This window comes from Biomphalaria glabrata, chromosome 11 (assembly GCF_947242115.1).
Source record: "Biomphalaria glabrata chromosome 11, xgBioGlab47.1, whole genome shotgun sequence".
Taxonomy (NCBI): Eukaryota; Metazoa; Mollusca; class Gastropoda; family Planorbidae; genus Biomphalaria; species Biomphalaria glabrata.
The window spans coordinates 8,431,754-8,457,496 of record NC_074721.1 but is presented as its reverse complement, the minus strand read 5'-3'; the positions used below and the strand labels follow the sequence as shown (position 1 = coordinate 8,457,496).

Here is a 25,743-nt window from a genome sequence, read left to right as displayed (position 1 = left end):
AATATGGTGTCTTCTTGTGACAGTAATTATAGTAACTTTTCTTTTTGTGTGTGTTTGTACATTTCAGATTGCAGCACCATTCTAACCGACTCTTCTGGTGTTATTTATAGCCCCAATTATCCTTCAAGTTATAATGATTTGGACTACTGTTCTTGGTTAATACTAGCAAATGAAAGTAGCCAGATTTCACTAAAGTAAATATAGTTTTCATAAAATGAAAATCACCTATCCTATTTTCTTAGAATAATCTATACCTACTTTATTGAATAGGGCTAAGTTTCTAGTTTCTGTAAATTTTATTATTAGATTTAGTATGCTGAAGACTGAATGCTGCTGTGATTATGTGAGCGTTTATGATGGAAACAGTACGTTTGCCACACAACTTGGAAGGTTCTGCACTTTGCCCAATGATAACTTAACTTCAACAGAAAATTCTCTTCTGATCACATTTTCAACAGATGGTAGTGTCACATCATCAGGTTTCTTTGCTTCTTATGAAATATTGAAGAGTAAGTATATTTTTAAAATGCAATAGAATTTTGTTTTTGAGGTCTTACCACAAACTGGTTTAATAGCTCCTGTTCTTAATTTATGGACTAAGCTATAGTAATCTTAAGAATTTGTCTATTTTACTGATTTTTAACTAGTGATATGCTTAAACAAAACTTATGAAATCCTCACTTAGTATGAAGTAGAACAAAAAAGTCTTTCGACAATGAAGGAAAATATATTTGTTTCAATGCTAGAAAGTGGAATTAGAAATGGCATTAAAGAAAAACAACAAACAACTATTTCAAGATCTTCATGTTTGACATTTTTATCTGACCATTTACTTTTCTTTTTAAAAGAAAAATTCTTACATTTTATCATGGCTTTTTATTAACTATTGTTATACATATCTTAATCTATATACATTCTTAGTTATTTGTCTGTCTACTATTGGCACTGTTTGAAAGATATATCAAATAATAAATGTTTTTATCTCTGTGTCTTTTAATATCTTAACCACTTTTTGTTTAATTGTTATGTGTTTGTAATTCTGTTTTACTGTTTTCTGTAGTGTTATTGATTAGTGTTAGTGTGTAATGCATGAAGCTCATAACTATGAGCTATAGCGTTGTAAGAAGAGCATCCAATTCTCATTTAACATGCATGAATTTGAAAATCTTTTCAGAATGTCCACCATTCACCTACTCAATGGACTGCTCTATTCCATGTGACTGTGTCCAAAACAACAGTGTTTCATGTAGTAAATTTACTGGTGAATGTTTCTGTGAAAAAGGATGGACATCAAGTGACTGTTCTGAGGACATCAATGAATGCCTGGATAATCGCTGCCCTGATTATTCTCAATGTATCAATTTAAATGGAAGTTATAAGTGTCAGTGCTATGCAGGACTAGAAATGAGTGTTTACGGTACTTGTCAAGGTATGTGTTCCACCAAGCATGGTGAAAGCCCTTTCTCTATTGTAGTATTTAAACATCCTTAAAGGGAATATGGAACGGCTAGTGTATATAGTGTACAAATTGTCTGTAAAGAAGAAAGTGTTGTGAATGGAACAAAATGGATTTGATAAACCCATTGAATTATAGTTTCTGTATTTTTCTGCAATGAATGTTTCAAAGAGCAGTAAAAAAAAAAGATGTCAGAATGAAATTATGTTTAAAACTAATAAAGGGAATGATGTAATAGTTTTTTATTTGTTTGGATTCTTTTTTTAGTGGAAGCCAATTCCACTTGTTTCCAAAACAACTGTTCTAACCTATGTGCAAGAGTACCACAGAAGAATTTCTTTGAGGAAAAATGCTATTGTCCAAAAGGTAGCATACTGAATGTAAATAAATGCACAGGTAACGTGTTCAAATATCTTTTTGTTTCTCTGTGAATTAGGGTACATTTCAGTCAGCAAAGTTTTTTTTTTTTTTGATAGTGTATGCTTGTCTGTTTATATAATGGAAAATCAATTTGATGGAACTCTGTATGTAAAAAAAATTTACTTTTTTTTTAGCTTGCTCAAACTTCACCTATGGCGAAGAATGTCAACTGACTTGTGACTGTATACAGGAAAATACTGCTCAGTGTGATGCAAGAACTGGAACCTGTATATGTCTTCCTGGTTGGACATCAGAGAATTGTTCTGTTGATATCAATGAATGTGCATATTCCTATTATTGTGGTTCATTTTCTACATGCATTAACACTCTTGGTAGCTATACTTGTCAATGCATATCCGGCTATGAATTTGGTCCATCTGGATACTGTCAAAGAAAAAGTATGTTTGATTTTTTTTTTGTATCTGACATTGTGCTCTTTTTAATTTGCCTCTTTTCAGTAAGCGTAAAGATTTATATCTTAAATTGTTTAATTTGCTTGAATATGGTGTCTTCTTGTGACAGTAATTATAGTAACTTTTCTTTTTGTGTGTGTTTGTACATTTCAGATTGCAGCACCATTCTAACCGACTCTTCTGGTGTTATTTATAGCCCCAATTATCCTTCAAGTTATAATGATTTGGACTACTGTTCTTGGTTAATACTAGCAAATGAAAGTAGCCAGATTTCACTAAAGTAAATATAGTTTTCATAAAATGAAAATCACCTATCCTATTTTCTTAGAATAATCTATACCTACTTTATTGAATAGGGCTAAGTTTCTAGTTTCTGTAAATTTTATTATTAGATTTAGTATGCTGAAGACTGAATGCTGCTGTGATTATGTGAGCGTTTATGATGGAAACAGTACGTTTGCCACACAACTTGGAAGGTTCTGCACTTTGCCCAATGATAACTTAACTTCAACAGAAAATTCTCTTCTGATCACATTTTCAACAGATGGTAGTGTCACATCATCAGGTTTCTTTGCTTCTTATGAAATATTGAAGAGTAAGTATATTTTTAAAATGCAATAGAATTTTGTTTTTGAGGTCTTACCACAAACTGGTTTAATAGCTCCTGTTCTTAATTTATGGACTAAGCTATAGTAATCTTCAGAATTTGTCTATTTTACTGATTTTTAACTAGTGATATGCTTAAACAAAACTTATGAAATCCTCACTTAGTATGAAGTAGAACAAAAAAGTCTTTCGACAATGAAGGAAAATATATTTGTTTCAATGCTAGAAAGTGGAATTAGAAATGGCATTAAAGAAAAACAACAAACAACTATTTCAAGATCTTCATGTTTGACATTTTTATCTGACCATTTACTTTTCTTTTTAAAAGAAAAATTCTTACATTTTATCATGGCTTTTTATTAACTATTGTTATACATATCTTAATCTATATACATTCTTAGTTATTTGTCTGTCTACTATTGGCACTGTTTGAAAGATATATCAAATAATAAATGTTTTTATCTCTGTGTCTTTTAATATCTTAACCACTTTTTGTTTAATTGTTATGTGTTTGTAATTCTGTTTTACTGTTTTCTGTAGTGTTATTGATTAGTGTTAGTGTGTAATGCATGAAGCTCATAACTATGAGCTATAGCGTTGTAAGAAGAGCATCCAATTCTCATTTAACATGCATGAATTTGAAAATCTTTTCAGAATGTCCACCATTCACCTACTCAATGGACTGCTCTATTCCATGTGACTGTGTCCAAAACAACAGTGTTTCATGTAGTAAATTTACTGGTGAATGTTTCTGTGAAAAAGGATGGACATCAAGTGACTGTTCTGAGGACATCAATGAATGCCTGGATAATCGCTGCCCTGATTATTCTCAATGTATCAATTTAAATGGAAGTTATGAGTGTCAGTGCTATGCAGGACTAGAAATGAGTGTTTACGGTACTTGTCAAGGTATGTGTTCCACCAAGCATGGTGAAAGCCCTTTCTCTATTGTAGTATTTAAACATCCTTAAAGGGAATATGGAACGGCTAGTGTATATAGTGTACATATTGTCTGTTTGTTAAGATGAAAGTGTTGTGAATGGATTTGAAAAACCCATTGAATTATAGTTTCTGTATTTTTCTGCAATGAATGTTTTAAAGAGCAGTAAAAAAAAGATGTCAGAATGAAATTATGTTTAAAACTAATAAAGGGAATGATGTAAGAGTTGTTTATTTGTGTGGATTCTTTTTTTAGTGGAAGCCAATTCAACTTGTTTCCAAAACAACTGTTCTGACCTTTGTGCAAGAGTACCACAGAAGAATTTCTTTGAGGAAAAATGCTATTGTCCAAAAGGTAGCATACTGAATGAAAATAAATGCACAGGTAACGTGTTCAAATATCTATTTTTTTCTCTGTGAATTAAGGTACATTTCAGTCAGCAAAGTTATTGTTTTATTTGATAGTGTATGCATTTCTGTTTAAATAATGGAAAGCTCAATTTGATGGAACTCTGTATGTAAAAAAAAATACACTTTTTTTTAGCTTGCTCAAACTTCACCTATGGCGAAGAATGTCAACTGACTTGTGACTGTATACAGGAAAATACTGCTCAATGTGATGCAAGAACTGGAAACTGTATATGTCTTCCTGGTTGGACATCAGAGAATTGTTCAGTTGATATCAATGAATGTGCATATTCTTATTATTGTGGGCCATTTTCTACATGCATTAACACTCTTGGTAGCTATAATTGTCAATGCATATCTGGCTATGAAGTTGGTCCATCTGGATTCTGTCAAAGAAAAAGTATGTTTGATTTTTTTTTCTATCTGGCATTGTGTCCTTGTTAATTTGTCTCTTTTCAGTATGCATAAAGATTCATATCTTAAATTGTCTTAATTTGCTTGAACATGGTGTCTTCTTGTGACAGTAATTGTAGTAACTTTTCTTTTTGTGTGTGTTTGTACATTTCAGATTGCAGCACGATTCTAACCAACTCTTCTGGTGTTATTTATAGCCCCAATTATCCTTCAAGTTATAATGATTTGGACTACTGTTCTTGGTTAATACTAGCAAATGAAAGTAGCCAGATCTTATTAAAGTAAATATAGTTTTCATAAAATGAAAATCAGCCTATCTAGAATTAAAGTTTACCTACTTTATTAATTAGGGCTAGGCTTATAGTTTCTACACATTTTTATAATTAGATTCACTATGCTGAGCACTGAATGCGGCTATGATTATGTGAGCGTTTATGATGGAAACAGTACGTTTGCCCCTCAACTTGGAAAGTTCTGCACTTTGCCCTTTAATAACTTAACTTCAACAGAAAATTCTCTTCTGATCACATTTTCAACAGATGGTAGTGTCACATCATCAGGTTTCTTTGCTTATTATGAAATATTGAAGAGTAAGTATATTTTTAAAATGCAATAGAATCTTATTTTTGAGGTCTTACCACAAACTGGTTTAATAGCTCCTGTTCTTAATTTATGGACTAAGCTATAGTAATCTTCAGAATTTGTCTATATTAGTGATTTTTAACTAGTGATATGCTTAAACAAAACTTATGAAAGCCTCACTTAGTATGAAGTAGAAAAAAGAAATCTTTGGACAATTAAGTAAAATATATTTGTTTCAATGCTAGAAAGTAAAATTAGAAATGGCATTAAAAAAAAAAAAACTATTTCAAGATCTTCATGTTTGACTTTGTTATGCAACCATTTACTTTTCTTTTTTACATACATCCTTTTTTAAAAGAAAAATTCTTACATTGTATCATGGCTTTTTTTAAAACTATTGCTATACATATCTTAATCTATATACATTCTTAGTTATTTGTCTGTCTACTATTGGCACTGTTTGAAAGATATATCAAAGAATAAATGTTTTTATCTCTGTGTTTTTTCATATCTTAACCACTTATTGTTTAATTGTTATGTATTTATAATTATGTTTTACTGTTTTCTTTAGTGTTATTGATTAGTGTTAGTGTGTAGTGCATGCAGCTCATAACTATGAGCCATAGCGTTGTAAGAAGAGCATCCAATTCTCATTTCACATGCATGAATTTGAAAATCTTTACAGAATGTCCACCATTCACCTACTCAATGGACTGCTCTATTCCATGTGACTGTGTCCAAAACAACAGTGTTTCATGTAGTAAATTTACTGGTGAATGTTTCTGTGAAAACGGATGGACATCAAGTGACTGTTCTGAGGACGTCAATGAATGTCTGGATTATCGCTGCCCTGATTATTCTCAATGTATCAATTTAAATGGAAGTTATGAGTGTCAGTGCTATGCAGGACTAGAAATGAATGTTTACGGTACTTGTCAAGGTATGTGTTCCACCAAGCATGGTGAAAGCCCTTTCTTTATTGTATTTAAACATCCTTAAAGTGAATATGGAAGGGCTAGTGTATATAGTGTACATATTGTCTGTTTGTTAAGATGAAAGTGTTGTGAATGGATTTGAAAAACCCATTGAATTATAGTTTCTGTATTTTTCTGCAATGAATGTTTCAAAGAGCAGTAAAAAAAAGATGTCAGAATGAAATTATGTTTAAAACTAATAAAGGGAATGATGTAAGAGTTGTTTATTTGTGTGGATTCTTTTTTTAGTGGAAGCCAATTCAACTTGTTTCCAAAACAACTGTTCTGACCTTTGTGCAAGAGTACCACAGAAGAATTTCTTTGAGGAAAAATGCTATTGTCCAAAAGGTAGCATACTGAATGAAAATAAATGCACAGGTAACGTGTTCAAATATCTATTTGTTTCTCTGTGAATTAAGGTACATTTCAGTCAGCAAAGTTATTGTTTTATTTGATAGTGTATGCATTTCTGTTTAAATAATGGAAAGCTCAATTTGATGGAACTCTGTATGTAAAAAAAAATACACTTTTTTTTAGCTTGCTCAAACTTCACCTATGGCGAAGAATGTCAACTGACTTGTGACTGTATACAGGAAAATACTGCTCAATGTGATGCAAGAACTGGAAACTGTATATGTCTTCCTGGTTGGACATCAGAGAATTGTTCAGTTGATATCAATGAATGTGCATATTCTTATTATTGTGGGCCATTTTCTACATGCATTAACACTCTTGGTAGCTATAATTGTCAATGCATATCTGGCTATGAATTTGGTCCATCTGGATTCTGTCAAAGAAAAAGTATGTTTGATTTTTTTTTCTATCTGGCATTGTGTCCTTGTTAATTTGTCTCTTTTCAGTATGCATAAAGATTCATATCTTAAATTGTCTTAATTTGCTTGAACATGGTGTCTTCTTGTGACAGTAATTGTAGTAACTTTTCTTTTTGTGTGTGTTTGTACATTTCAGATTGCAGCACGATTCTAACCAACTCTTCTGGTGTTATTTATAGCCCCAATTATCCTTCAAGTTATAATGATTTGGACTACTGTTCTTGGTTAATACTAGCAAATGAAAGTAGCCAGATCTTATTAAAGTAAATATAGTTTTCATAAAATGAAAATCAGCCTATCTAGAATTAAAGTTTACCTACTTTATTAATTAGGGCTAGGCTTATAGTTTCTACACATTTTTATAATTAGATTCACTATGCTGAGCACTGAATGCGGCTATGATTATGTGAGCGTTTATGATGGAAACAGTACGTTTGCCCCTCAACTTGGAAAGTTCTGCACTTTGCCCTTTAATAACTTAACTTCAACAGAAAATTCTCTTCTGATCACATTTTCAACAGATGGTAGTGTCACATCATCAGGTTTCTTTGCTTATTATGAAATATTGAAGAGTAAGTATATTTTTAAAATGCAATAGAATCTTATTTTTGAGGTCTTACCACAAACTGGTTTAATAGCTCCTGTTCTTAATTTATGGACTAAGCTATAGTAATCTTCAGAATTTGTCTATATTAGTGATTTTTAACTAGTGATATGCTTAAACAAAACTTATGAAAGCCTCACTTAGTATGAAGTAGAAAAAAGAAATCTTTGGACAATTAAGGAAAATATATTTGTTTCAATGCTAGAAAGTAAAATTAGAAATGGCATTAAAAAAAGAAAACTATTTCAAGATCTTCATGTTTGACTTTGTTATGCAACCATTTACTTTTCTTTTTTACATACATCCTTTTTTAAAAGAAAAATTCTTACATTGTATCATGGCTTTTTTTAAAACTATTGCTATACATATCTTAATCTATATACATTCTTAGTTATTTGTCTGTCTACTATTGGCACTGTTTGAAAGATATATCAAAGAATAAATGTTTTTATCTCTGTGTTTTTTCATATCTTAACCACTTATTGTTTAATTGTTATGTATTTATAATTATGTTTTACTGTTTTCTTTAGTGTTATTGATTAGTGTTAGTGTGTAGTGCATGCAGCTCATAACTATGAGCCATAGCGTTGTAAGAAGAGCATCCAATTCTCATTTCACATGCATGAATTTGAAAATCTTTACAGAATGTCCACCATTCACCTACTCAATGGACTGCTCTATTCCATGTGACTGTGTGCAAAACAACAGTGTTTCATGTAGTAAATTTACTGGTGAATGTTTCTGTGAAAACGGATGGACATCAAGTGACTGTTCTGAGGACGTCAATGAATGCCTGGATTATCGCTGCCCTGATTATTCTCAATGTATCAATTTGAATGGAAGTTATGAGTGTCAGTGCTATGCAGGACTAGAAATGAATGTTTACGGTACTTGTCAAGGTATGTGTTCCACCAAGCATGGTGAAAGCCCTTTCTTTATTGTATTTAAACATCCTTAAAGTGAATATGGAAGGGCTAGTGTATATAGTGTACATATTGTCTGTTTGTTAAGATGAAAGTGTTGTGAATGGATTTGAAAAACCCATTGAATTATAGTTTCTGTATTTTTCTGCAATGAATGTTTCAAAGAGCAGTAAAAAAAAGATGTCAGAATGAAATTATGTTTAAAACTAATAAAGGGAATGATGTAAGAGTTGTTTATTTGTGTGGATTCTTTTTTTAGTGGAAGCCAATTCAACTTGTTTCCAAAACAACTGTTCTGACCTTTGTGCAAGAGTACCACAGAAGAATTTCTTTGAGGAAAAATGCTATTGTCCAAAAGGTAGCATACTGAATGAAAATAAATGCACAGGTAACGTGTTCAAATATCTATTTGTTTCTCTGTGAATTCAGGTACATTTCAGTCAGCAAAGTTATTGTTTTATTTGATAGTGTATGCATTTCTGTTTAAATAATGGAAAGCTCAATTTGATGGAACTCTGTATGTAAAAAAAAATACACTTTTTTTTAGCTTGCTCAAACTTCACCTATGGCGAAGAATGTCAACTGACTTGTGACTGTATACAGGAAAATACTGCTCAATGTGATGCAAGAACTGGAAACTGTATATGTCTTCCTGGTTGGACATCAGAGAATTGTTCAGTTGATATCAATGAATGTGCATATTCTTATTATTGTGGGCCATTTTCTACATGCATTAACACTCTTGGTAGCTATAATTGTCAATGTATATCTGGCTATGAAGTTGGTCCATCTGGATTCTGTCAAAGAAAAAGTATGTTTGATTTTTTTTTCTATCTGGCATTGTGTCCTTGTTAATTTGTCTCTTTTCAGTATGCATAAAGATTCATATCTTAAATTGTCTTAATTTGCTTGAACATGGTGTCTTCTTGTGACAGTAATTGTAGTAACTTTTCTTTTTGTGTGTGTTTGTACATTTCAGATTGCAGCACGATTCTAACCAACTCTTCTGGTGTTATTTATAGCCCCAATTATCCTTCAAGTTATAATGATTTGGACTACTGTTCTTGGTTAATACTAGCAAATGAAAGTAGCCAGATCTTATTAAAGTAAATATAGTTTTCATAAAATGAAAATCAGCTTATCTAGAATTAAAGTTTACCTACTTTATTAATTAGGGCTAGGCTTATAGTTTCTACACATTTTTATAATTAGATTCACTATGCTGAGCACTGAATGCGGCTATGATTTTGTGAGCGTTTATGATGGAAACAGTACATTTGCCCCTCAACTTGGAAAGTTCTGCACTTTGCCCTTTAATAACTTAACTTCAACAGAAAATTCTCTTCTGATCACATTTTCAACAGATGGTAGTGTCACATCATCAGGCTTTTTTGCTTCTTATGAAATATTGAAGAGTAAGTATATTTTTAAAATGCCATAGAAGTTTGTTGTAGGTTCTTTCAACTAAATTTTTTAAAATAATGTTTAGCTATGCTCTAATTTCTAAAGACTACTCATTCTAAGTAGATTGTTTTTTTAGTGTTGTATTACTCTTGTAACTCATAACTCATAAATTACTTCACTTATAAGTATGAGTGAATCACCCAGAAAGTAGTGTTGGAAAAAATATTTTGAGAAAGTTTTTTGTTTTGACATTAAAAAAAATAAATTTTAAATATTTTTTTTCTTAAAATTTAGTTTTATCTTTAAAGTGCCTATTTTCATTTTTAGCAGCCCCCGAAAGGGGAAAAGACGCTTTTAGTTTTGTGCAAAATTTCTGTCCCTCTGTCCCATTTAGATCTCGTAAACTAGAAAAGATATTGAAAATCCGATATCACAATATTTTAGACCATTCAAAGTTCTGATGGAACGGCTACTTTTTTTTTTCTGAAAGCGAAAAATCTATTTTTTAAAATCAGTTATGTAAGCAATTTTTTAAAGAGAAAAAGCTAATTAGTATGCATTATAAGTTAGACCTAATTTAAAACGAATAGTAATCTTGTAAACTTCATTTTCGTGAACTTTTTCTTTAATGCGACAGTTTTTTTTTGTTTTTTTTTAGCATTCGGATAAGAGATTGATCTTTTTCAAAACAATTACATCAATTATAAGACTTCAGTTAGGCCAGGAGAGGCGCGGTAATTGAGTGGTAAAACGCTTGGCTTCTGAACCGGGGGCCCCGGGTTCAAATCATGGTGAAGACTGGGATTTTCAACTTCGGAATCCTTAGGTGCCTCTGAGTCCACCCTGATATTAGTTGGGGAAAAGTAAAGGCGGTTGATCGTTGTGCTGGCTACATGACACCCTCGTTAACCGTAGGCCACAAAAACAGATGAACTTTACATCATCTGCCCTATAGACCACAAGGTCTGAAAGGGGAACTAGTTAGGCCAGGTTCACATCTAACTTTGCATTCACTTGCACCTATCCTTTGATCTGCTGTACCATTGGGGCACTACACAAGATCTGTCAACCTTCTTTCTCCATTCTTATCTCTCATTTGTCTTTGATATAATTTTATTTGGATGTTCTTTCTGAAAATATTGAAGCCTGCCTGGGTGGACCACTTCGGGGGCCGATTTTGAGTTTGTGTTTCTACACAAACTGTCTTTGTAATCTTGTTATCATATAGGTTTATAAATGTTCTTTTTTTTAACTACATCATTACTTTTTTCAACAGCACAATGGTAAACTATTTTTATGTTTCTATTACATATGTTAAAATCAATGTTTTTTTTTTAAATCTGCTGTTGTGTAAAATCTTTTCTATTTTTTTTACTGTTATATATTTGTATTTTCTGATTACTGTTTAACTTTGTACTCTCTATTTTTTATTTGTATTTTTATTTGATATTTTTAAGAGTTTAAGCATGTCTAATTATATAATGTTCATTTAAATTTGGTAGAATTCTGTAAAAAAAAAATATACTTGTTTTGTAGCTTGCTCAAACTTCACCTATGGTGAAAAATGTCAACTGACTTGTGACTGTATAGAGGAAAATACTGCTAAGTGTGATGCAAGAAGTGGAGCCTGTATATGTTTTCCTGGTTGGACATCAAAGAATTGTTCAGTTGATATCAATGAATGTGCATATTTCTATTGTGGACAATATGCTACATGCATTAACACTCTTGGCAGCTTTATTTGTCAATGTATATCAGGCTATGAAGTTGGTCCATTTGGAAACTGCCAGAAAAAAAGTATACTTATTTTTAAAATCTATCTTACAAAGTGTTATTGTTTATTAGTCTCTTTTAAGTAATTCTAAAGATGTTTTTATTAAATTGTCTTAAATAGCTTGAGCAATATGTCATTTCTGAGATTAATTATTGTAATTTTATTTTTGTGTGTTTGTAAATTTCAGATTGCAGCACAATTCTAACCGACTCTTCTGGTGTTATTTATAGCCCCAATTATCCTTCAAGTTATAATGATTTGGACTACTGTTCTTGGTTAATACTAGCAAATGAAAGTAGCCAGATTTCACTAAAGTAAATATAATTTTCATAGAATGAAAATCATCCTATCCTATATTCTTAGCACTATATTTACTGAAAACCTGTTTATTGATAAGTTAAAGAAAAGTAATGGATTTGAGTACATTTAATAATTTATATGTTCTATCAAATTTTACAAAAAGATTTAGTATGCTAAAGACTGAATGCTGCTGTGATTTTGTAACTGTTTATGATGGAAACAGTACGTTTGCCCCACAACTTGGAAGGTTTTGCACTCTGCCATATTATAACTTAACTTCATCAGGAAATTTCCTTCTGGTCACATTTTTAACAGACGGCAGTGTCACATCATCAGGTTTCTTTGCTTCTTACCAAAACTTGAAAAGTAAGTAGTGCCTTTTAATATTATAGAAGTATGTTTTTGATTCTCACCACAAACTTGTTAAAATGTGCTTTGATGATCAGTTTACCAACTAAATTATACTTATACTAATTGGCTGTTTTTTTAACTGGTTTTTACAACACTTATACTAAATCGCTCAGTTGTTCTGGTAAAAAAAAATTGAACAAGCTTTTTCTCCCATTTGCCATTTTTAGATCAAGTTAAAACTTTGCACAATTATTCATTGAACTTGACAATACATGAATCAATAAAAAAAAATGAAACAATTAGTTAATTAATTACTGGTAATAAATTGTTTTGTTTGATTTTGAAATTATGGAAATACATGCTATTTAATGAGAAATATTGATATATACAAATTTTATCCCCTTATTAAGTTTTGACATGACATCTCCCTTTCCCCATGCTCGGATCAAGTTGAAATTTTGCAGAATTATTCATAGTTAATAACAATACATGAATTAATCCAAAAATAAACCAATAAGTTTATCATTTAGTACTAATTAATTAATTTTGATTATTTCAAAAATGAGATAGTCCCTGTAATTTTCAGATAAATAGTAGGAGTTAGCAGTTCTTTCCCTTAAATAAGCTTTGTTTTTAGAAAGTATTCTTTTTTCTATTGTTTGTTGACTTTTATAAATAGTTATTTGCTTTAATTTAAAATATAAAAAAAAATGCTATATAAAAGAAAGAAAAAAGATTTGAACAGTTTAGTAAATATTTTTGAAAAATTAGAACGAAGAAATAGAAATACCATTTAAAATCATTTTGAGATTTTCATCTTCGACTTCTTTTATTTCATCAAATATTTTACATAATTCTTTCTGCAAAGAAAAATTATAACACCTTCTGCACATTCCAAGACTTTTTTTTTTAATGCTTTTGAAATACCAAAATAATTAGTTTTTTTATGTCCACTGATGGTGATCTTTTTCATGTCTACAAGACATGAAATAAAAAATAAATGTGTATTTATCTTTTGACTTTTCTTCTTTTATTCATCTTGTTAGATTGCATTGTGTTTTTAATTATTTTGTTTAATGTTTTATATTGCTTTATTAATTTTTTTTAAAAATGTATAAAGTTTTTTTTTTTTTTAGAAATGCGTTTGATAAGCATCCAATTCACTCACAACAATCATGTATTTTTGAAATGTCTTAACAGAATGTCTATTTTGTACTGTTTAAAGCTTTTCTATTGCTACTTTTATTTATATTTTCAAGTAAAACAGCTGGAATAGAATCAGGTTTACATGGATCTATATTGAAATATCTTTACAGAATGTCCACCATTCACCTATTCAATGGACTGCTCTATTCCATGTGACTGTGTCCAAAACAACACTGTTTCATGTAGTAAATTTACTGGTGAATGTTTCTGTGAAAAAGGATGGACATCAAGTGACTGTTCTGAGGACATCAATGAATGCCTGGATAATATCTGTCCTGATTATTCTCAATGTATCAATTTAAATGGCAGTTATGAGTGTCAGTGCTATGCAGGACTAACAATGAATGTATATGGCACTTGTCAAGGTATGTGTTAAATTAAGCATGGTTAATTAAGCCTTTTCTTTATTATATTTAAATATCTAAAGAAAATATGGAACGCGTAGCATATATAGTGTCCTGAAGAAAGAAAGAGTTGCCAATGCAACAAATGAGATTCTAAAAGGCCAGTAATGTTTGTTGTTGTTGTTGTTATGCAATGTGACATGAAAGTTTTAAAAAGCAGTAAAAAAGATGTTAGAAAAAATTTCTGATTAAAAAAAAAATTAATGATGTAAGAATTGTTTATTTGTGTGGATTCTTTTTCAGTGGAAGCCAATTCAACTTGTTTCCAAAACAACTGTTCCCACCTTTGTGCTAGAGTACAGCAGAAGAATTTCTTTGAGGATAAATGTTATTGTCCAAAAGGAAGCATACTGAATGAAAATAGGTGCACAGGTAAAATGTGTTCAACTATATATTTTTTAAATTGTCTATTGAGCTGAATGACATGCAACCCTTTTTTTTTGTTGTTATAGTTTATGCATGTCTAATTATATGCTGGTAATTTTCAGTTTAAATATACTTCTTTTATAGCCTGCTCAAACTTCACCTATGGTGAAGAATGTCAACTGAATTGTGACTGTATAGAGGAAAATACTGCACAGTGTGATGCAAGAAATGGAACCTGTATATGTCTTCCTGGTTGGACATCTAAGAATTGTTCAATTGATATCAATGAATGTGCATATTCCTACTGTGGACCATTTGCTACATGCATTAATACTCTTGGCAGCTACACTTGTGAATGTATATCAGGCTATGAAGTTGGTCTTTTTGGAAACTGTCAAAGAAAAAGTATGAATGATTTTATTTTTTTCTTTCTAACATAGTGTTTTGTTACTTTGTCTGTTTTAAGTAAGTGTAAAGATTGTTTTCTTAAATTCTCTTCAATTGCTTGAACATTGTGTCTCTTGTGACAGTAATGGTTGTAACTTTTCATTTTGTGTGTTTTGTACATTTCAGATTGCAGCATGATTCTAACTGACTCTTCCGGTGTTATTTATAGCCCCAATTACCCTTCAGATTATTATAATTCAGACTACTGTTCTTGGTTAATACTAGCAAATGAAAGTAGCCAGATTTTACTCAAGTAAATATAATTTCGTAAATATAATTTTCTTAAAAAAAAGTCAGTTATTTTTAGATTGAATATGTTAGTTATTTGGTTTTAAAAAAACGTTTGGTCTACATTACATTTAATATGACTAGATTTATATTTTCTATGATTTAAAAAATAGATTTACCATGCTGAACACTGAATGTGGCTATGATTATGTAACCATTTATGATGGAAACAGCACTAGTGCCCCACAACTTGGAAGGTTTTGCACTCTGCCATATTACAACTTCACTTCATCAGAAAGTTCTCTTCTGGTCACATTTTCATCAGATGGCATTATATCATCATCAGGCTTCTTTGCTTCTTATCAAACAATTAAGAGTAAGTAGAGTTTTAAATGCTGTAGAACAATTTTCTTTTTTCTTACTACAAGCTGGTTTATAAAAGCTGTAATTTATAAGCACCAATTAGCCCATGTAGTTGTTTTTTTTGTAAAGTATTTCCTTGAATGCCAATTCATCCCCCAAAAACTAGTTTAATAACAAAAAATTAATTGTAACACTAGGACCAAGATTTTAAAAACAAAATAATTACCTACTTCACTGCTTTTTTAATTTTAAAATCCATTTAAAATATGTAAAAATCTGAACATTTTTATTACATTAATGTCTTTAAAAATGCTTTGTTCTGTTAACAGCCTTGGTTGTTGTTTTTTTTCTTGTATGTATATGCAAACCATTTTTATGTTTCTATGACTTTTGTAAATTGCAATGTTTCTTTTTTCAAGCTTAAATCAACAAACTCTGTCTGTTTTGTACTGTTTAAATCTTTTCTATTGCTACTTTTATTAAAAATTTTGAAGTAAAACAGATGGAATAGAATCAGGTTTACATGAATGTATATTGAAATGTCTTTACAGAATGTCCACCATTCACCTATTCAATGGACTGCTCCATTCCATGTGACTGTGTCCAAAACAACACTGTTTCATGTAGTAAATTTACTGGTGAATGTTTCTGTGATCAAGGATGGACATCAAGTGACTGTTCTGAAGACATCAATGAATGCTTGGATAATATCTGTCCTGATTTCTCTCAATGTATCAATTTAAATGGCAGTTATGAGTGTCAGTGTTATGCAGGACTAGCAATGAATGTATATGGCACTTGTCAAGGTATGTGTTAAATTAAGCATGGTTAGTTAAGCCTTTTCTTTATTATTTTTAAATATCTGAAGAAAATATGGAACGCGTAGCATATATAGTGTCCTGAAGAAAGAAAGAGTTGCCAATGCAACAAATGAGATTCTAAAAGGCCAGTAATGTTTGTTGTTGTTGTTGTTATGCAATGTGACATGAAAGTTTTAAAAAGCAGTAAAAAAGATGTTAGAAAAAATTTCTGATTAAAAAAAAAATTAATGATGTAAGAATTGTTTATTTGTGTGGATTCTTTTTCAGTGGAAGCCAATTCAACTTGTTTCCAAAACAACTGTTCCCACCTTTGTGCTAGAGTACAGCAGAAGAATTTCTTTGAGGATAAATGTTATTGTCCAAAAGGAAGCATACTGAATGAAAATAGGTGCACAGGTAAAATGTGTTCAACTATATATTTTTTAAATTGTCTATTGAGCTGAATGACATGCAACCCTTTTTTTTTTGTTGTTATAGTTTATGCATGTCTAATTATATGCTGGTAATTTTCAGTTTAAATATACTTCTTTTATAGCCTGCTCAAACTTCACCTATGGTGAAGAATGTCAACTGAATTGTGACTGTATAGAGGAAAATACTGCACAGTGTGATGCAAGAAATGGAACCTGTATATGTCTTCCTGGTTGGACATCTAAGAATTGTTCAATTGATATCAATGAATGTGCATATTCCTACTGTGGACCATTTGCTACATGCATTAATACTCTTGGCAGCTACACTTGTGAATGTATATCAGGCTATGAAGTTGGTCTTTTTGGAAACTGTCAAAGAAAAAGTATGAATGATTTTATTTTTTTCTTTCTAACATAGTGTTTTGTTACTTTGTCTGTTTTAAGTAAGTGTAAAGATTGTTTTCTTAAATTCTCTTCAATTGCTTGAACATTGTGTCTCTTGTGACAGTAATGGTTGTAACTTTTCATTTTGTGTGTTTTGTACATTTCAGATTGCAGCATGATTCTAACTGACTCTTCCGGTGTTATTTATAGCCCCAATTACCCTTCAGATTATTATAATTCAGACTACTGTTCTTGGTTAATACTAGCAAATGAAAGTAGCCAGATTTTACTCAAGTAAATATAATTTCGTAAATATAATTTTCTTAAAAAAAAGTCAGTTATTTTTAGATTGAATATGTTAGTTATTTGGTTTTAAAAAAACGTTTGGTCTACATTACATTTAATATGACTAGATTTATATTTTCTATGATTTAAAAAATAGATTTACCATGCTGAACACTGAATGTGGCTATGATTATGTAACCATTTATGATGGAAACAGCACTAGTGCCCCACAACTTGGAAGGTTTTGCACTCTGCCATATTACAACTTCACTTCATCAGAAAGTTCTCTTCTGGTCACATTTTCATCAGATGGCATTATATCATCATCAGGCTTCTTTGCTTCTTATCAAACAATTAAGAGTAAGTAGAGTTTTAAATGCTGTAGAACAATTTTCTTTTTTCTTACTACAAGCTGGTTTATAAAAGCTGTAATTTATAAGCACCAATTAGCCCATGTAGTTGTTTTTTTTGTAAAGTATTTCCTTGAATGCCAATTCATCCCCCAAAAACTAGTTTAATAACAAAAAATTAATTGTAACACTAGGACCAAGATTTTAAAAACAAAATAATTACCTACTTCACTGCTTTTTTAATTTTAAAATCCATTTAAAATATGTAAAAATCTGAACATTTTTATTACATTAATGTCTTTAAAAATGCTTTGTTCTGTTAACAGCCTTGGTTGTTGTTTTTTTTCTTGTATGTATATGCAAACCATTTTTATGTTTCTATGACTTTTGTAAATTGCAATGTTTCTTTTTTCAAGCTTAAATCAACAAACTCTGTCTGTTTTGTACTGTTTAAATCTTTTCTATTGCTACTTTTATTAAAAATTTTGAAGTAAAACAGATGGAATAGAATCAGGTTTACATGAATGTATATTGAAATGTCTTTACAGAATGTCCACCATTCACCTATTCAATGGACTGCTCCATTCCATGTGACTGTGTCCAAAACAACACTGTTTCATGTAGTAAATTTACTGGTGAATGTTTCTGTGATCAAGGATGGACATCAAGTGACTGTTCTGAAGACATCAATGAATGCTTGGATAATATCTGTCCTGATTTCTCTCAATGTATCAATTTAAATGGCAGTTATGAGTGTCAGTGTTATGCAGGACTAGCAATGAATGTATATGGCACTTGTCAAGGTATGTGTTAAATTAAGCATGGTTAGTTAAGCCTTTTCTTTATTATTTTTAAATATCTGAAGAAAATATGGAACGCGTAGCATATATAGTGTCCTGAAGAAAGAAAGAGTTGCCAATGCAACAAATGAGATTCTAAAAGGCCAGTAATGTTTGTTGTTGTTGTTGTTATGCAATGTGACATGAAAGTTTTAAAAAGCAGTAAAAAAGATGTTAGAAAAAATTTCTGATTAAAAAAAAAATTAATGATGTAAGAATTGTTTATTTGTGTGGATTCTTTTTCAGTGGAAGCCAATTCAACTTGTTTCCAAAACAACTGTTCCCACCTTTGTGCTAGAGTACAGCAGAAGAATTTCTTTGAGGATAAATGTTATTGTCCAAAAGGAAGCATACTGAATGAAAATAGGTGCACAGGTAAAATGTGTTCAACTATATATTTTTTAAATTGTCTATTGAGCTGAATGACATGCAACCCTTTTTTTTTGTTGTTATAGTTTATGCATGTCTAATTATATGCTGGTAATTTTCAGTTTAAATATACTTCTTTTATAGCCTGCTCAAACTTCACCTATGGTGAAGAATGTCAACTGAATTGTGACTGTATAGAGGAAAATACTGCACAGTGTGATGCAAGAAATGGAACCTGTATATGTCTTCCTGGTTGGACATCTAAGAATTGTTCAATTGATATCAATGAATGTGCATATTCCTACTGTGGACCATTTGCTACATGCATTAATACTCTTGGCAGCTACACTTGTGAATGTATATCAGGCTATGAAGTTGGTCTTTTTGGAAACTGTCAAAGAAAAAGTATGAATGATTTTATTTTTTTCTTTCTAACATAGTGTTTTGTTACTTTGTCTGTTTTAAGTAAGTGTAAAGATTGTTTTCTTAAATTCTCTTCAATTGCTTGAACATTGTGTCTCTTGTGACAGTAATGGTTGTAACTTTTCATTTTGTGTGTTTTGTACATTTCAGATTGCAGCATGATTCTAACTGACTCTTCCGGTGTTATTTATAGCCCCAATTACCCTTCAGATTATTATAATTCAGACTACTGTTCTTGGTTAATACTAGCAAATGAAAGTAGCCAGATTTTACTCAAGTAAATATAATTTCGTAAATATAATTTTCTTAAAAAAAAGTCAGTTATTTTTAGATTGAATATGTTAGTTATTTGGTTTTAAAAAAACGTTTGGTCTACATTACATTTAATATGACTAGATTTATATTTTCTATGATTTAAAAAATAGATTTACCATGCTGAACACTGAATGTGGCTATGATTATGTAACCATTTATGATGGAAACAGCACTAGTGCCCCACAACTTGGAAGGTTTTGCACTCTGCCATATTACAACTTCACTTCATCAGAAAGTTCTCTTCTGGTCACATTTTCATCAGATGGCATTATATCATCATCAGGCTTCTTTGCTTCTTATCAAACAATTAAGAGTAAGTAGAGTTTTAAATGCTGTAGAACAATTTTCTTTTTTCTTACTACAAGCTGGTTTATAAAAGCTGTAATTTATAAGCACCAATTAGCCCATGTAGTTGTTTTTTTTGTAAAGTATTTCCTTGAATGCCAATTCATCCCCCAAAAACTAGTTTAATAACAAAAAATTAATTGTAACACTAGGACCAAGATTTTAAAAACAAAATAATTACCTACTTCACTGCTTTTTTAATTTTAAAATCCATTTAAAATATGTAAAAATCTGAACATTTTTATTACATTAATGTCTTTAAAAATGCTTTGTTCTGTTAACAGCCTTGGTTGTTGTTTTTTTTCTTGTATGTATATGCAAACCATTTTTATGTTTCTATGACTTTTGTAAATTGCAATGTTTCTTTTTTCAAGCTTAAATCAACAAACTCTGTCTGTTTTGTACTGTTTAAATCTTTTCTATTGCTACTTTTATTAAAAATTTTGAAGTAAAACAGATGGAATAGAATCAGGTTTACATGAATGTATATTGAAATGTCTTTACAGAATGTCCACCATTCACCTATTCAATGGACTGCTCCATTCCATGTGACTGTGTCCAAAACAACACTGTTTCATGTAGTAAATTTACTGGTGAATGTTTCTGTGATCAAGGATGGACATCAAGTGACTGTTCTGAAGACATCAATGAATGCTTGGATAATATCTGTCCTGATTTCTCTCAATGTATCAATTTAAATGGCAGTTATGAGTGTCAGTGTTATGCAGGACTAGCAATGAATGTATATGGCACTTGTCAAGGTATGTGTTAAATTAAGCATGGTTAGTTAAGCCTTTTCTTTATTATTTTTAAATATCTGAAGAAAATATGGAACGCGTAGCATATATAGTGTCCTGAAGAAAGAAAGAGTTGCCAATGCAACAAATGAGATTCTAAAAGGCCAGTAATGTTTGTTGTTGTTGTTGTTATGCAATGTGACATGAAAGTTTTAAAAAGCAGTAAAAAAGATGTTAGAAAAAATTTCTGATTAAAAAAAAAATTAATGATGTAAGAATTGTTTATTTGTGTGGATTCTTTTTCAGTGGAAGCCAATTCAACTTGTTTCCAAAACAACTGTTCCCACCTTTGTGCTAGAGTACAGCAGAAGAATTTCTTTGAGGATAAATGTTATTGTCCAAAAGGAAGCATACTGAATGAAAATAGGTGCACAGGTAAAATGTGTTCAACTATATATTTTTTAAATTGTCTATTGAGCTGAATGACATGCAACCCTTTTTTTTTTGTTGTTATAGTTTATGCATGTCTAATTATATGCTGGTAATTTTCAGTTTAAATATACTTCTTTTATAGCCTGCTCAAACTTCACCTATGGTGAAGAATGTCAACTGAATTGTGACTGTATAGAGGAAAATACTGCACAGTGTGATGCAAGAAATGGAACCTGTATATGTCTTCCTGGTTGGACATCTAAGAATTGTTCAATTGATATCAATGAATGTGCATATTCCTACTGTGGACCATTTGCTACATGCATTAATACTCTTGGCAGCTACACTTGTGAATGTATATCAGGCTATGAAGTTGGTCTTTTTGGAAACTGTCAAAGAAAAAGTATGAATGATTTTATTTTTTTCTTTCTAACATAGTGTTTTGTTACTTTGTCTGTTTTAAGTAAGTGTAAAGATTGTTTTCTTAAATTCTCTTCAATTGCTTGAACATTGTGTCTCTTGTGACAGTAATGGTTGTAACTTTTCATTTTGTGTGTTTTGTACATTTCAGATTGCAGCATGATTCTAACTGACTCTTCCGGTGTTATTTATAGCCCCAATTACCCTTCAGATTATTATAATTCAGACTACTGTTCTTGGTTAATACTAGCAAATGAAAGTAGCCAGATTTTACTCAAGTAAATATAATTTCGTAAATATAATTTTCTTAAAAAAAAGTCAGTTATTTTTAGATTGAATATGTTAGTTATTTGGTTTTAAAAAAACGTTTGGTCTACATTACATTTAATATGACTAGATTTATATTTTCTATGATTTAAAAAATAGATTTACCATGCTGAACACTGAATGTGGCTATGATTATGTAACCATTTATGATGGAAACAGCACTAGTGCCCCACAACTTGGAAGGTTTTGCACTCTGCCATATTACAACTTCACTTCATCAGAAAGTTCTCTTCTGGTCACATTTTCATCAGATGGCATTATATCATCATCAGGCTTCTTTGCTTCTTATCAAACAATTAAGAGTAAGTAGAGTTTTAAATGCTGTAGAACAATTTTCTTTTTTCTTACTACAAGCTGGTTTATAAAAGCTGTAATTTATAAGCACCAATTAGCCCATGTAGTTGTTTTTTTTGTAAAGTATTTCCTTGAATGCCAATTCATCCCCCAAAAACTAGTTTAATAACAAAAAATTAATTGTAACACTAGGACCAAGATTTTAAAAACAAAATAATTACCTACTTCACTGCTTTTTTAATTTTAAAATCCATTTAAAATATGTAAAAATCTGAACATTTTTATTACATTAATGTCTTTAAAAATGCTTTGTTCTGTTAACAGCCTTGGTTGTTGTTTTTTTTCTTGTATGTATATGCAAACCATTTTTATGTTTCTATGACTTTTGTAAATTGCAATGTTTCTTTTTTCAAGCTTAAATCAACAAACTCTGTCTGTTTTGTACTGTTTAAATCTTTTCTATTGCTACTTTTATTAAAAATTTTGAAGTAAAACAGATGGAATAGAATCAGGTTTACATGAATGTATATTGAAATGTCTTTACAGAATGTCCACCATTCACCTATTCAATGGACTGCTCCATTCCATGTGACTGTGTCCAAAACAACACTGTTTCATGTAGTAAATTTACTGGTGAATGTTTCTGTGATCAAGGATGGACATCAAGTGACTGTTCTGAAGACATCAATGAATGCTTGGATAATATCTGTCCTGATTTCTCTCAATGTATCAATTTAAATGGCAGTTATGAGTGTCAGTGTTATGCAGGACTAGCAATGAATGTATATGGCACTTGTCAAGGTATGTGTTAAATTAAGCATGGTTAGTTAAGCCTTTTCTTTATTATTTTTAAATATCTGAAGAAAATATGGAACGCGTAGCATATATAGTGTCCTGAAGAAAGAAAGAGTTGCCAATGCAACAAATGAGATTCTAAAAGGCCAGTAATGTTTGTTGTTGTTGTTGTTATGCAATGTGACATGAAAGTTTTAAAAAGCAGTAAAAAAGATGTTAGAAAAAATTTCTGATTAAAAAAAAAATTAATGATGTAAGAATTGTTTATTTGTGTGGATTCTTTTTCAGTGGAAGCCAATTCAACTTGTTTCCAAAACAACTGTTCCCACCTTTGTGCTAGAGTACAGCAGAAGAATTTCTTTGAGGATAAATGTTATTGTCCAAAAGGAAGCATACTGAATGAAAATAGGTGCACAGGTAAAATGTGTTCAACTATATATTTTTTAAATTGTCTATTGAGCTGAATGACATGCAACCCTTTTTTTTTGTTGTTATAGTTTATGCATGTCTAATTATATGCTGGTAATTTTCAGTTTAAATATACTTCTTTTATAGCCTGCTCAAACTTCACCTATGGTGAAGAATGTCAACTGAATTGTGACTGTATAGAGGAAAATACTGCACAGTGTGATGCAAGAAATGGAACCTGTATATGTCTTCCTGGTTGGACATCTAAGAATTGTTCAATTGATATCAATGAATGTGCATATTCCTACTGTGGACCATTTGCTACATGCATTAATACTCTTGGCAGCTACACTTGTGAATGTATATCAGGCTATGAAGTTGGTCTTTTTGGAAACTGTCAAAGAAAAAGTATGAATGATTTTATTTTTTTCTTTCTAACATAGTGTTTTGTTACTTTGTCTGTTTTAAGTAAGTGTAAAGATTGTTTTCTTAAATTCTCTTCAATTGCTTGAACATTGTGTCTCTTGTGACAGTAATGGTTGTAACTTTTCATTTTGTGTGTTTTGTACATTTCAGATTGCAGCATGATTCTAACTGACTCTTCCGGTGTTATTTATAGCCCCAATTACCCTTCAGATTATTATAATTCAGACTACTGTTCTTGGTTAATACTAGCAAATGAAAGTAGCCAGATTTTACTCAAGTAAATATAATTTCGTAAATATAATTTTCTTAAAAAAAAGTCAGTTATTTTTAGATTGAATATGTTAGTTATTTGGTTTTAAAAAAACGTTTGGTCTACATTACATTTAATATGACTAGATTTATATTTTCTATGATTTAAAAAATAGATTTACCATGCTGAACACTGAATGTGGCTATGATTATGTAACCATTTATGATGGAAACAGCACTAGTGCCCCACAACTTGGAAGGTTTTGCACTCTGCCATATTACAACTTCACTTCATCAGAAAGTTCTCTTCTGGTCACATTTTCATCAGATGGCATTATATCATCATCAGGCTTCTTTGCTTCTTATCAAACAATGAAGAGTAAGTAGAGTTTTAAATGCTGTAGAACAATTTTCTTGGTTCTTACTACAAGCTGGTTTATAAAAGCTGTAATTTATAAGCACCAATTAGCCCATGTAGTTGTTTTTTTTTTGTAAAGTATTTCCTTGAATGCCAATTCATCCCCCATAAACTAGTTTAATAACAAAAAAATTAATTGTAACACTAGGACCAAGATTTTAAAAACAAAATAATTACCTACTTCACTGCTTTTTTAATTTTAAAATCCATCTGAACATTTTTATTACATTAATGTCTTTAAAAATGCTTTGTTCTGTTAACATCCTTGGTTGCTGTTTTTTTCTTGTATGTATATGCAAACCATTTTTATGTGTCTATGACTTTTGTAAATTGCAATGTTTCTCTTTCAAGCTTAAATCAACTCACTTTGTCTGTTTTGTACTGTTTAAATCTTTTCTATTCCTACTTTTATTTAAATTTTGAAGTAAAACAGCTGGAATAGAATCAGGTTTACATGGATGTATATTGAACTGTCTTTACAGAATGTCCACCATTCACCTACTCAATGGACTGCTCCATTCCATGTGACTGTGTCCAAAACAACACTGTTTCATGTAGTAACTTTACTGGTGAATGTTTCTGTGATCAAGGATGGACATCAAGTGACTGTTCTGAAGACATCAATGAATGCTTGGATAATATCTGTCCTGATTTCTCTCAATGTATCAATTTAAATGGCAGTTATGAGTGTCAGTGTTATGCAGGACTAGCAATGAATGTATATGGCACTTGTCAAGGTATGTGTTAAATTAAGCATGGTTAGTTAAGCCTTTTCTTTATTATTTTTAAATATCTGAAGAAAATATGGAACGCGTAGCATATATAGTGTCCTGAAGAAAGAAATTTTAGAGTTGCCAATGAAACAAATGAGATTCTAAAAGGCCAGTAATGTTTGTTGTTGTTGTTGTTATGCAATGTGACATGAAATTTTAAAAAGCAGTAAAAAAGATGTTAGAATACATTTTTGATTTTAAAAAAAAAGTTAATGATGTAAGAATTGTTTATTTGTGTGAATTCTTTTTCAGTGGAAGCCAATTCAACTTGTTTCCAAAACAACTGTTCCTACCTATGTGCTAGAGTACAACAGAAGAGTTTCTTTGAGGATAAATGTTATTGTCCAAAAGGAAGCATAATGAATGAAAATAGGTGCACAGGTAAAATGTGTTCAACTATATATTTTTTTTAATTGTCTATTGAGCTGAATGACATGCAACCCTTTTTTTTTTTTGTTATAGTTTATGCATGTCTAATTATATGCTGGTAATTTTTAGTTTAAAT

General features: G+C 30.7%; 1 protein-coding gene across 2 annotated transcripts in view; it reads left to right on the top strand.

The window, feature by feature from the left end:
• The window catches only part of LOC106054754 (uncharacterized), a 154,057-nt gene that overhangs the window by 76,476 nt on the left and 51,838 nt on the right, over window positions 1-25,743 (top strand). For both annotated transcript variants that reach the window (XM_056003656.1, XM_056003658.1), the window contains exons 91-142: window positions 68-194; window positions 307-509; window positions 1,175-1,429; window positions 1,724-1,852; window positions 2,011-2,274; window positions 2,443-2,569; window positions 2,682-2,884; window positions 3,550-3,804; window positions 4,091-4,219; window positions 4,379-4,642; window positions 4,811-4,937; window positions 5,044-5,246; window positions 5,924-6,178; window positions 6,462-6,590; window positions 6,750-7,013; window positions 7,182-7,308; window positions 7,415-7,617; window positions 8,294-8,548; window positions 8,832-8,960; window positions 9,120-9,383; window positions 9,552-9,678; window positions 9,785-9,987; window positions 11,513-11,773; window positions 11,938-12,064; window positions 12,214-12,416; window positions 13,718-13,972; window positions 14,255-14,383; window positions 14,522-14,782; window positions 14,951-15,077; window positions 15,226-15,428; window positions 15,967-16,221; window positions 16,504-16,632; window positions 16,772-17,032; window positions 17,201-17,327; window positions 17,476-17,678; window positions 18,217-18,471; window positions 18,754-18,882; window positions 19,021-19,281; window positions 19,450-19,576; window positions 19,725-19,927; window positions 20,466-20,720; window positions 21,003-21,131; window positions 21,271-21,531; window positions 21,700-21,826; window positions 21,975-22,177; window positions 22,716-22,970; window positions 23,253-23,381; window positions 23,520-23,780; window positions 23,949-24,075; window positions 24,224-24,426; window positions 24,948-25,202; window positions 25,491-25,619. In XM_056003656.1, the coding sequence (XP_055859631.1) occupies window positions 68-194; window positions 307-509; window positions 1,175-1,429; window positions 1,724-1,852; window positions 2,011-2,274; window positions 2,443-2,569; window positions 2,682-2,884; window positions 3,550-3,804; window positions 4,091-4,219; window positions 4,379-4,642; window positions 4,811-4,937; window positions 5,044-5,246; window positions 5,924-6,178; window positions 6,462-6,590; window positions 6,750-7,013; window positions 7,182-7,308; window positions 7,415-7,617; window positions 8,294-8,548; window positions 8,832-8,960; window positions 9,120-9,383; window positions 9,552-9,678; window positions 9,785-9,987; window positions 11,513-11,773; window positions 11,938-12,064; window positions 12,214-12,416; window positions 13,718-13,972; window positions 14,255-14,383; window positions 14,522-14,782; window positions 14,951-15,077; window positions 15,226-15,428; window positions 15,967-16,221; window positions 16,504-16,632; window positions 16,772-17,032; window positions 17,201-17,327; window positions 17,476-17,678; window positions 18,217-18,471; window positions 18,754-18,882; window positions 19,021-19,281; window positions 19,450-19,576; window positions 19,725-19,927; window positions 20,466-20,720; window positions 21,003-21,131; window positions 21,271-21,531; window positions 21,700-21,826; window positions 21,975-22,177; window positions 22,716-22,970; window positions 23,253-23,381; window positions 23,520-23,780; window positions 23,949-24,075; window positions 24,224-24,426; window positions 24,948-25,202; window positions 25,491-25,619 (10,092 nt within the window). The remainder of the gene's footprint in view (window positions 1-67; window positions 195-306; window positions 510-1,174; window positions 1,430-1,723; window positions 1,853-2,010; window positions 2,275-2,442; window positions 2,570-2,681; window positions 2,885-3,549; window positions 3,805-4,090; window positions 4,220-4,378; window positions 4,643-4,810; window positions 4,938-5,043; window positions 5,247-5,923; window positions 6,179-6,461; window positions 6,591-6,749; window positions 7,014-7,181; window positions 7,309-7,414; window positions 7,618-8,293; window positions 8,549-8,831; window positions 8,961-9,119; window positions 9,384-9,551; window positions 9,679-9,784; window positions 9,988-11,512; window positions 11,774-11,937; window positions 12,065-12,213; window positions 12,417-13,717; window positions 13,973-14,254; window positions 14,384-14,521; window positions 14,783-14,950; window positions 15,078-15,225; window positions 15,429-15,966; window positions 16,222-16,503; window positions 16,633-16,771; window positions 17,033-17,200; window positions 17,328-17,475; window positions 17,679-18,216; window positions 18,472-18,753; window positions 18,883-19,020; window positions 19,282-19,449; window positions 19,577-19,724; window positions 19,928-20,465; window positions 20,721-21,002; window positions 21,132-21,270; window positions 21,532-21,699; window positions 21,827-21,974; window positions 22,178-22,715; window positions 22,971-23,252; window positions 23,382-23,519; window positions 23,781-23,948; window positions 24,076-24,223; window positions 24,427-24,947; window positions 25,203-25,490; window positions 25,620-25,743) is intronic.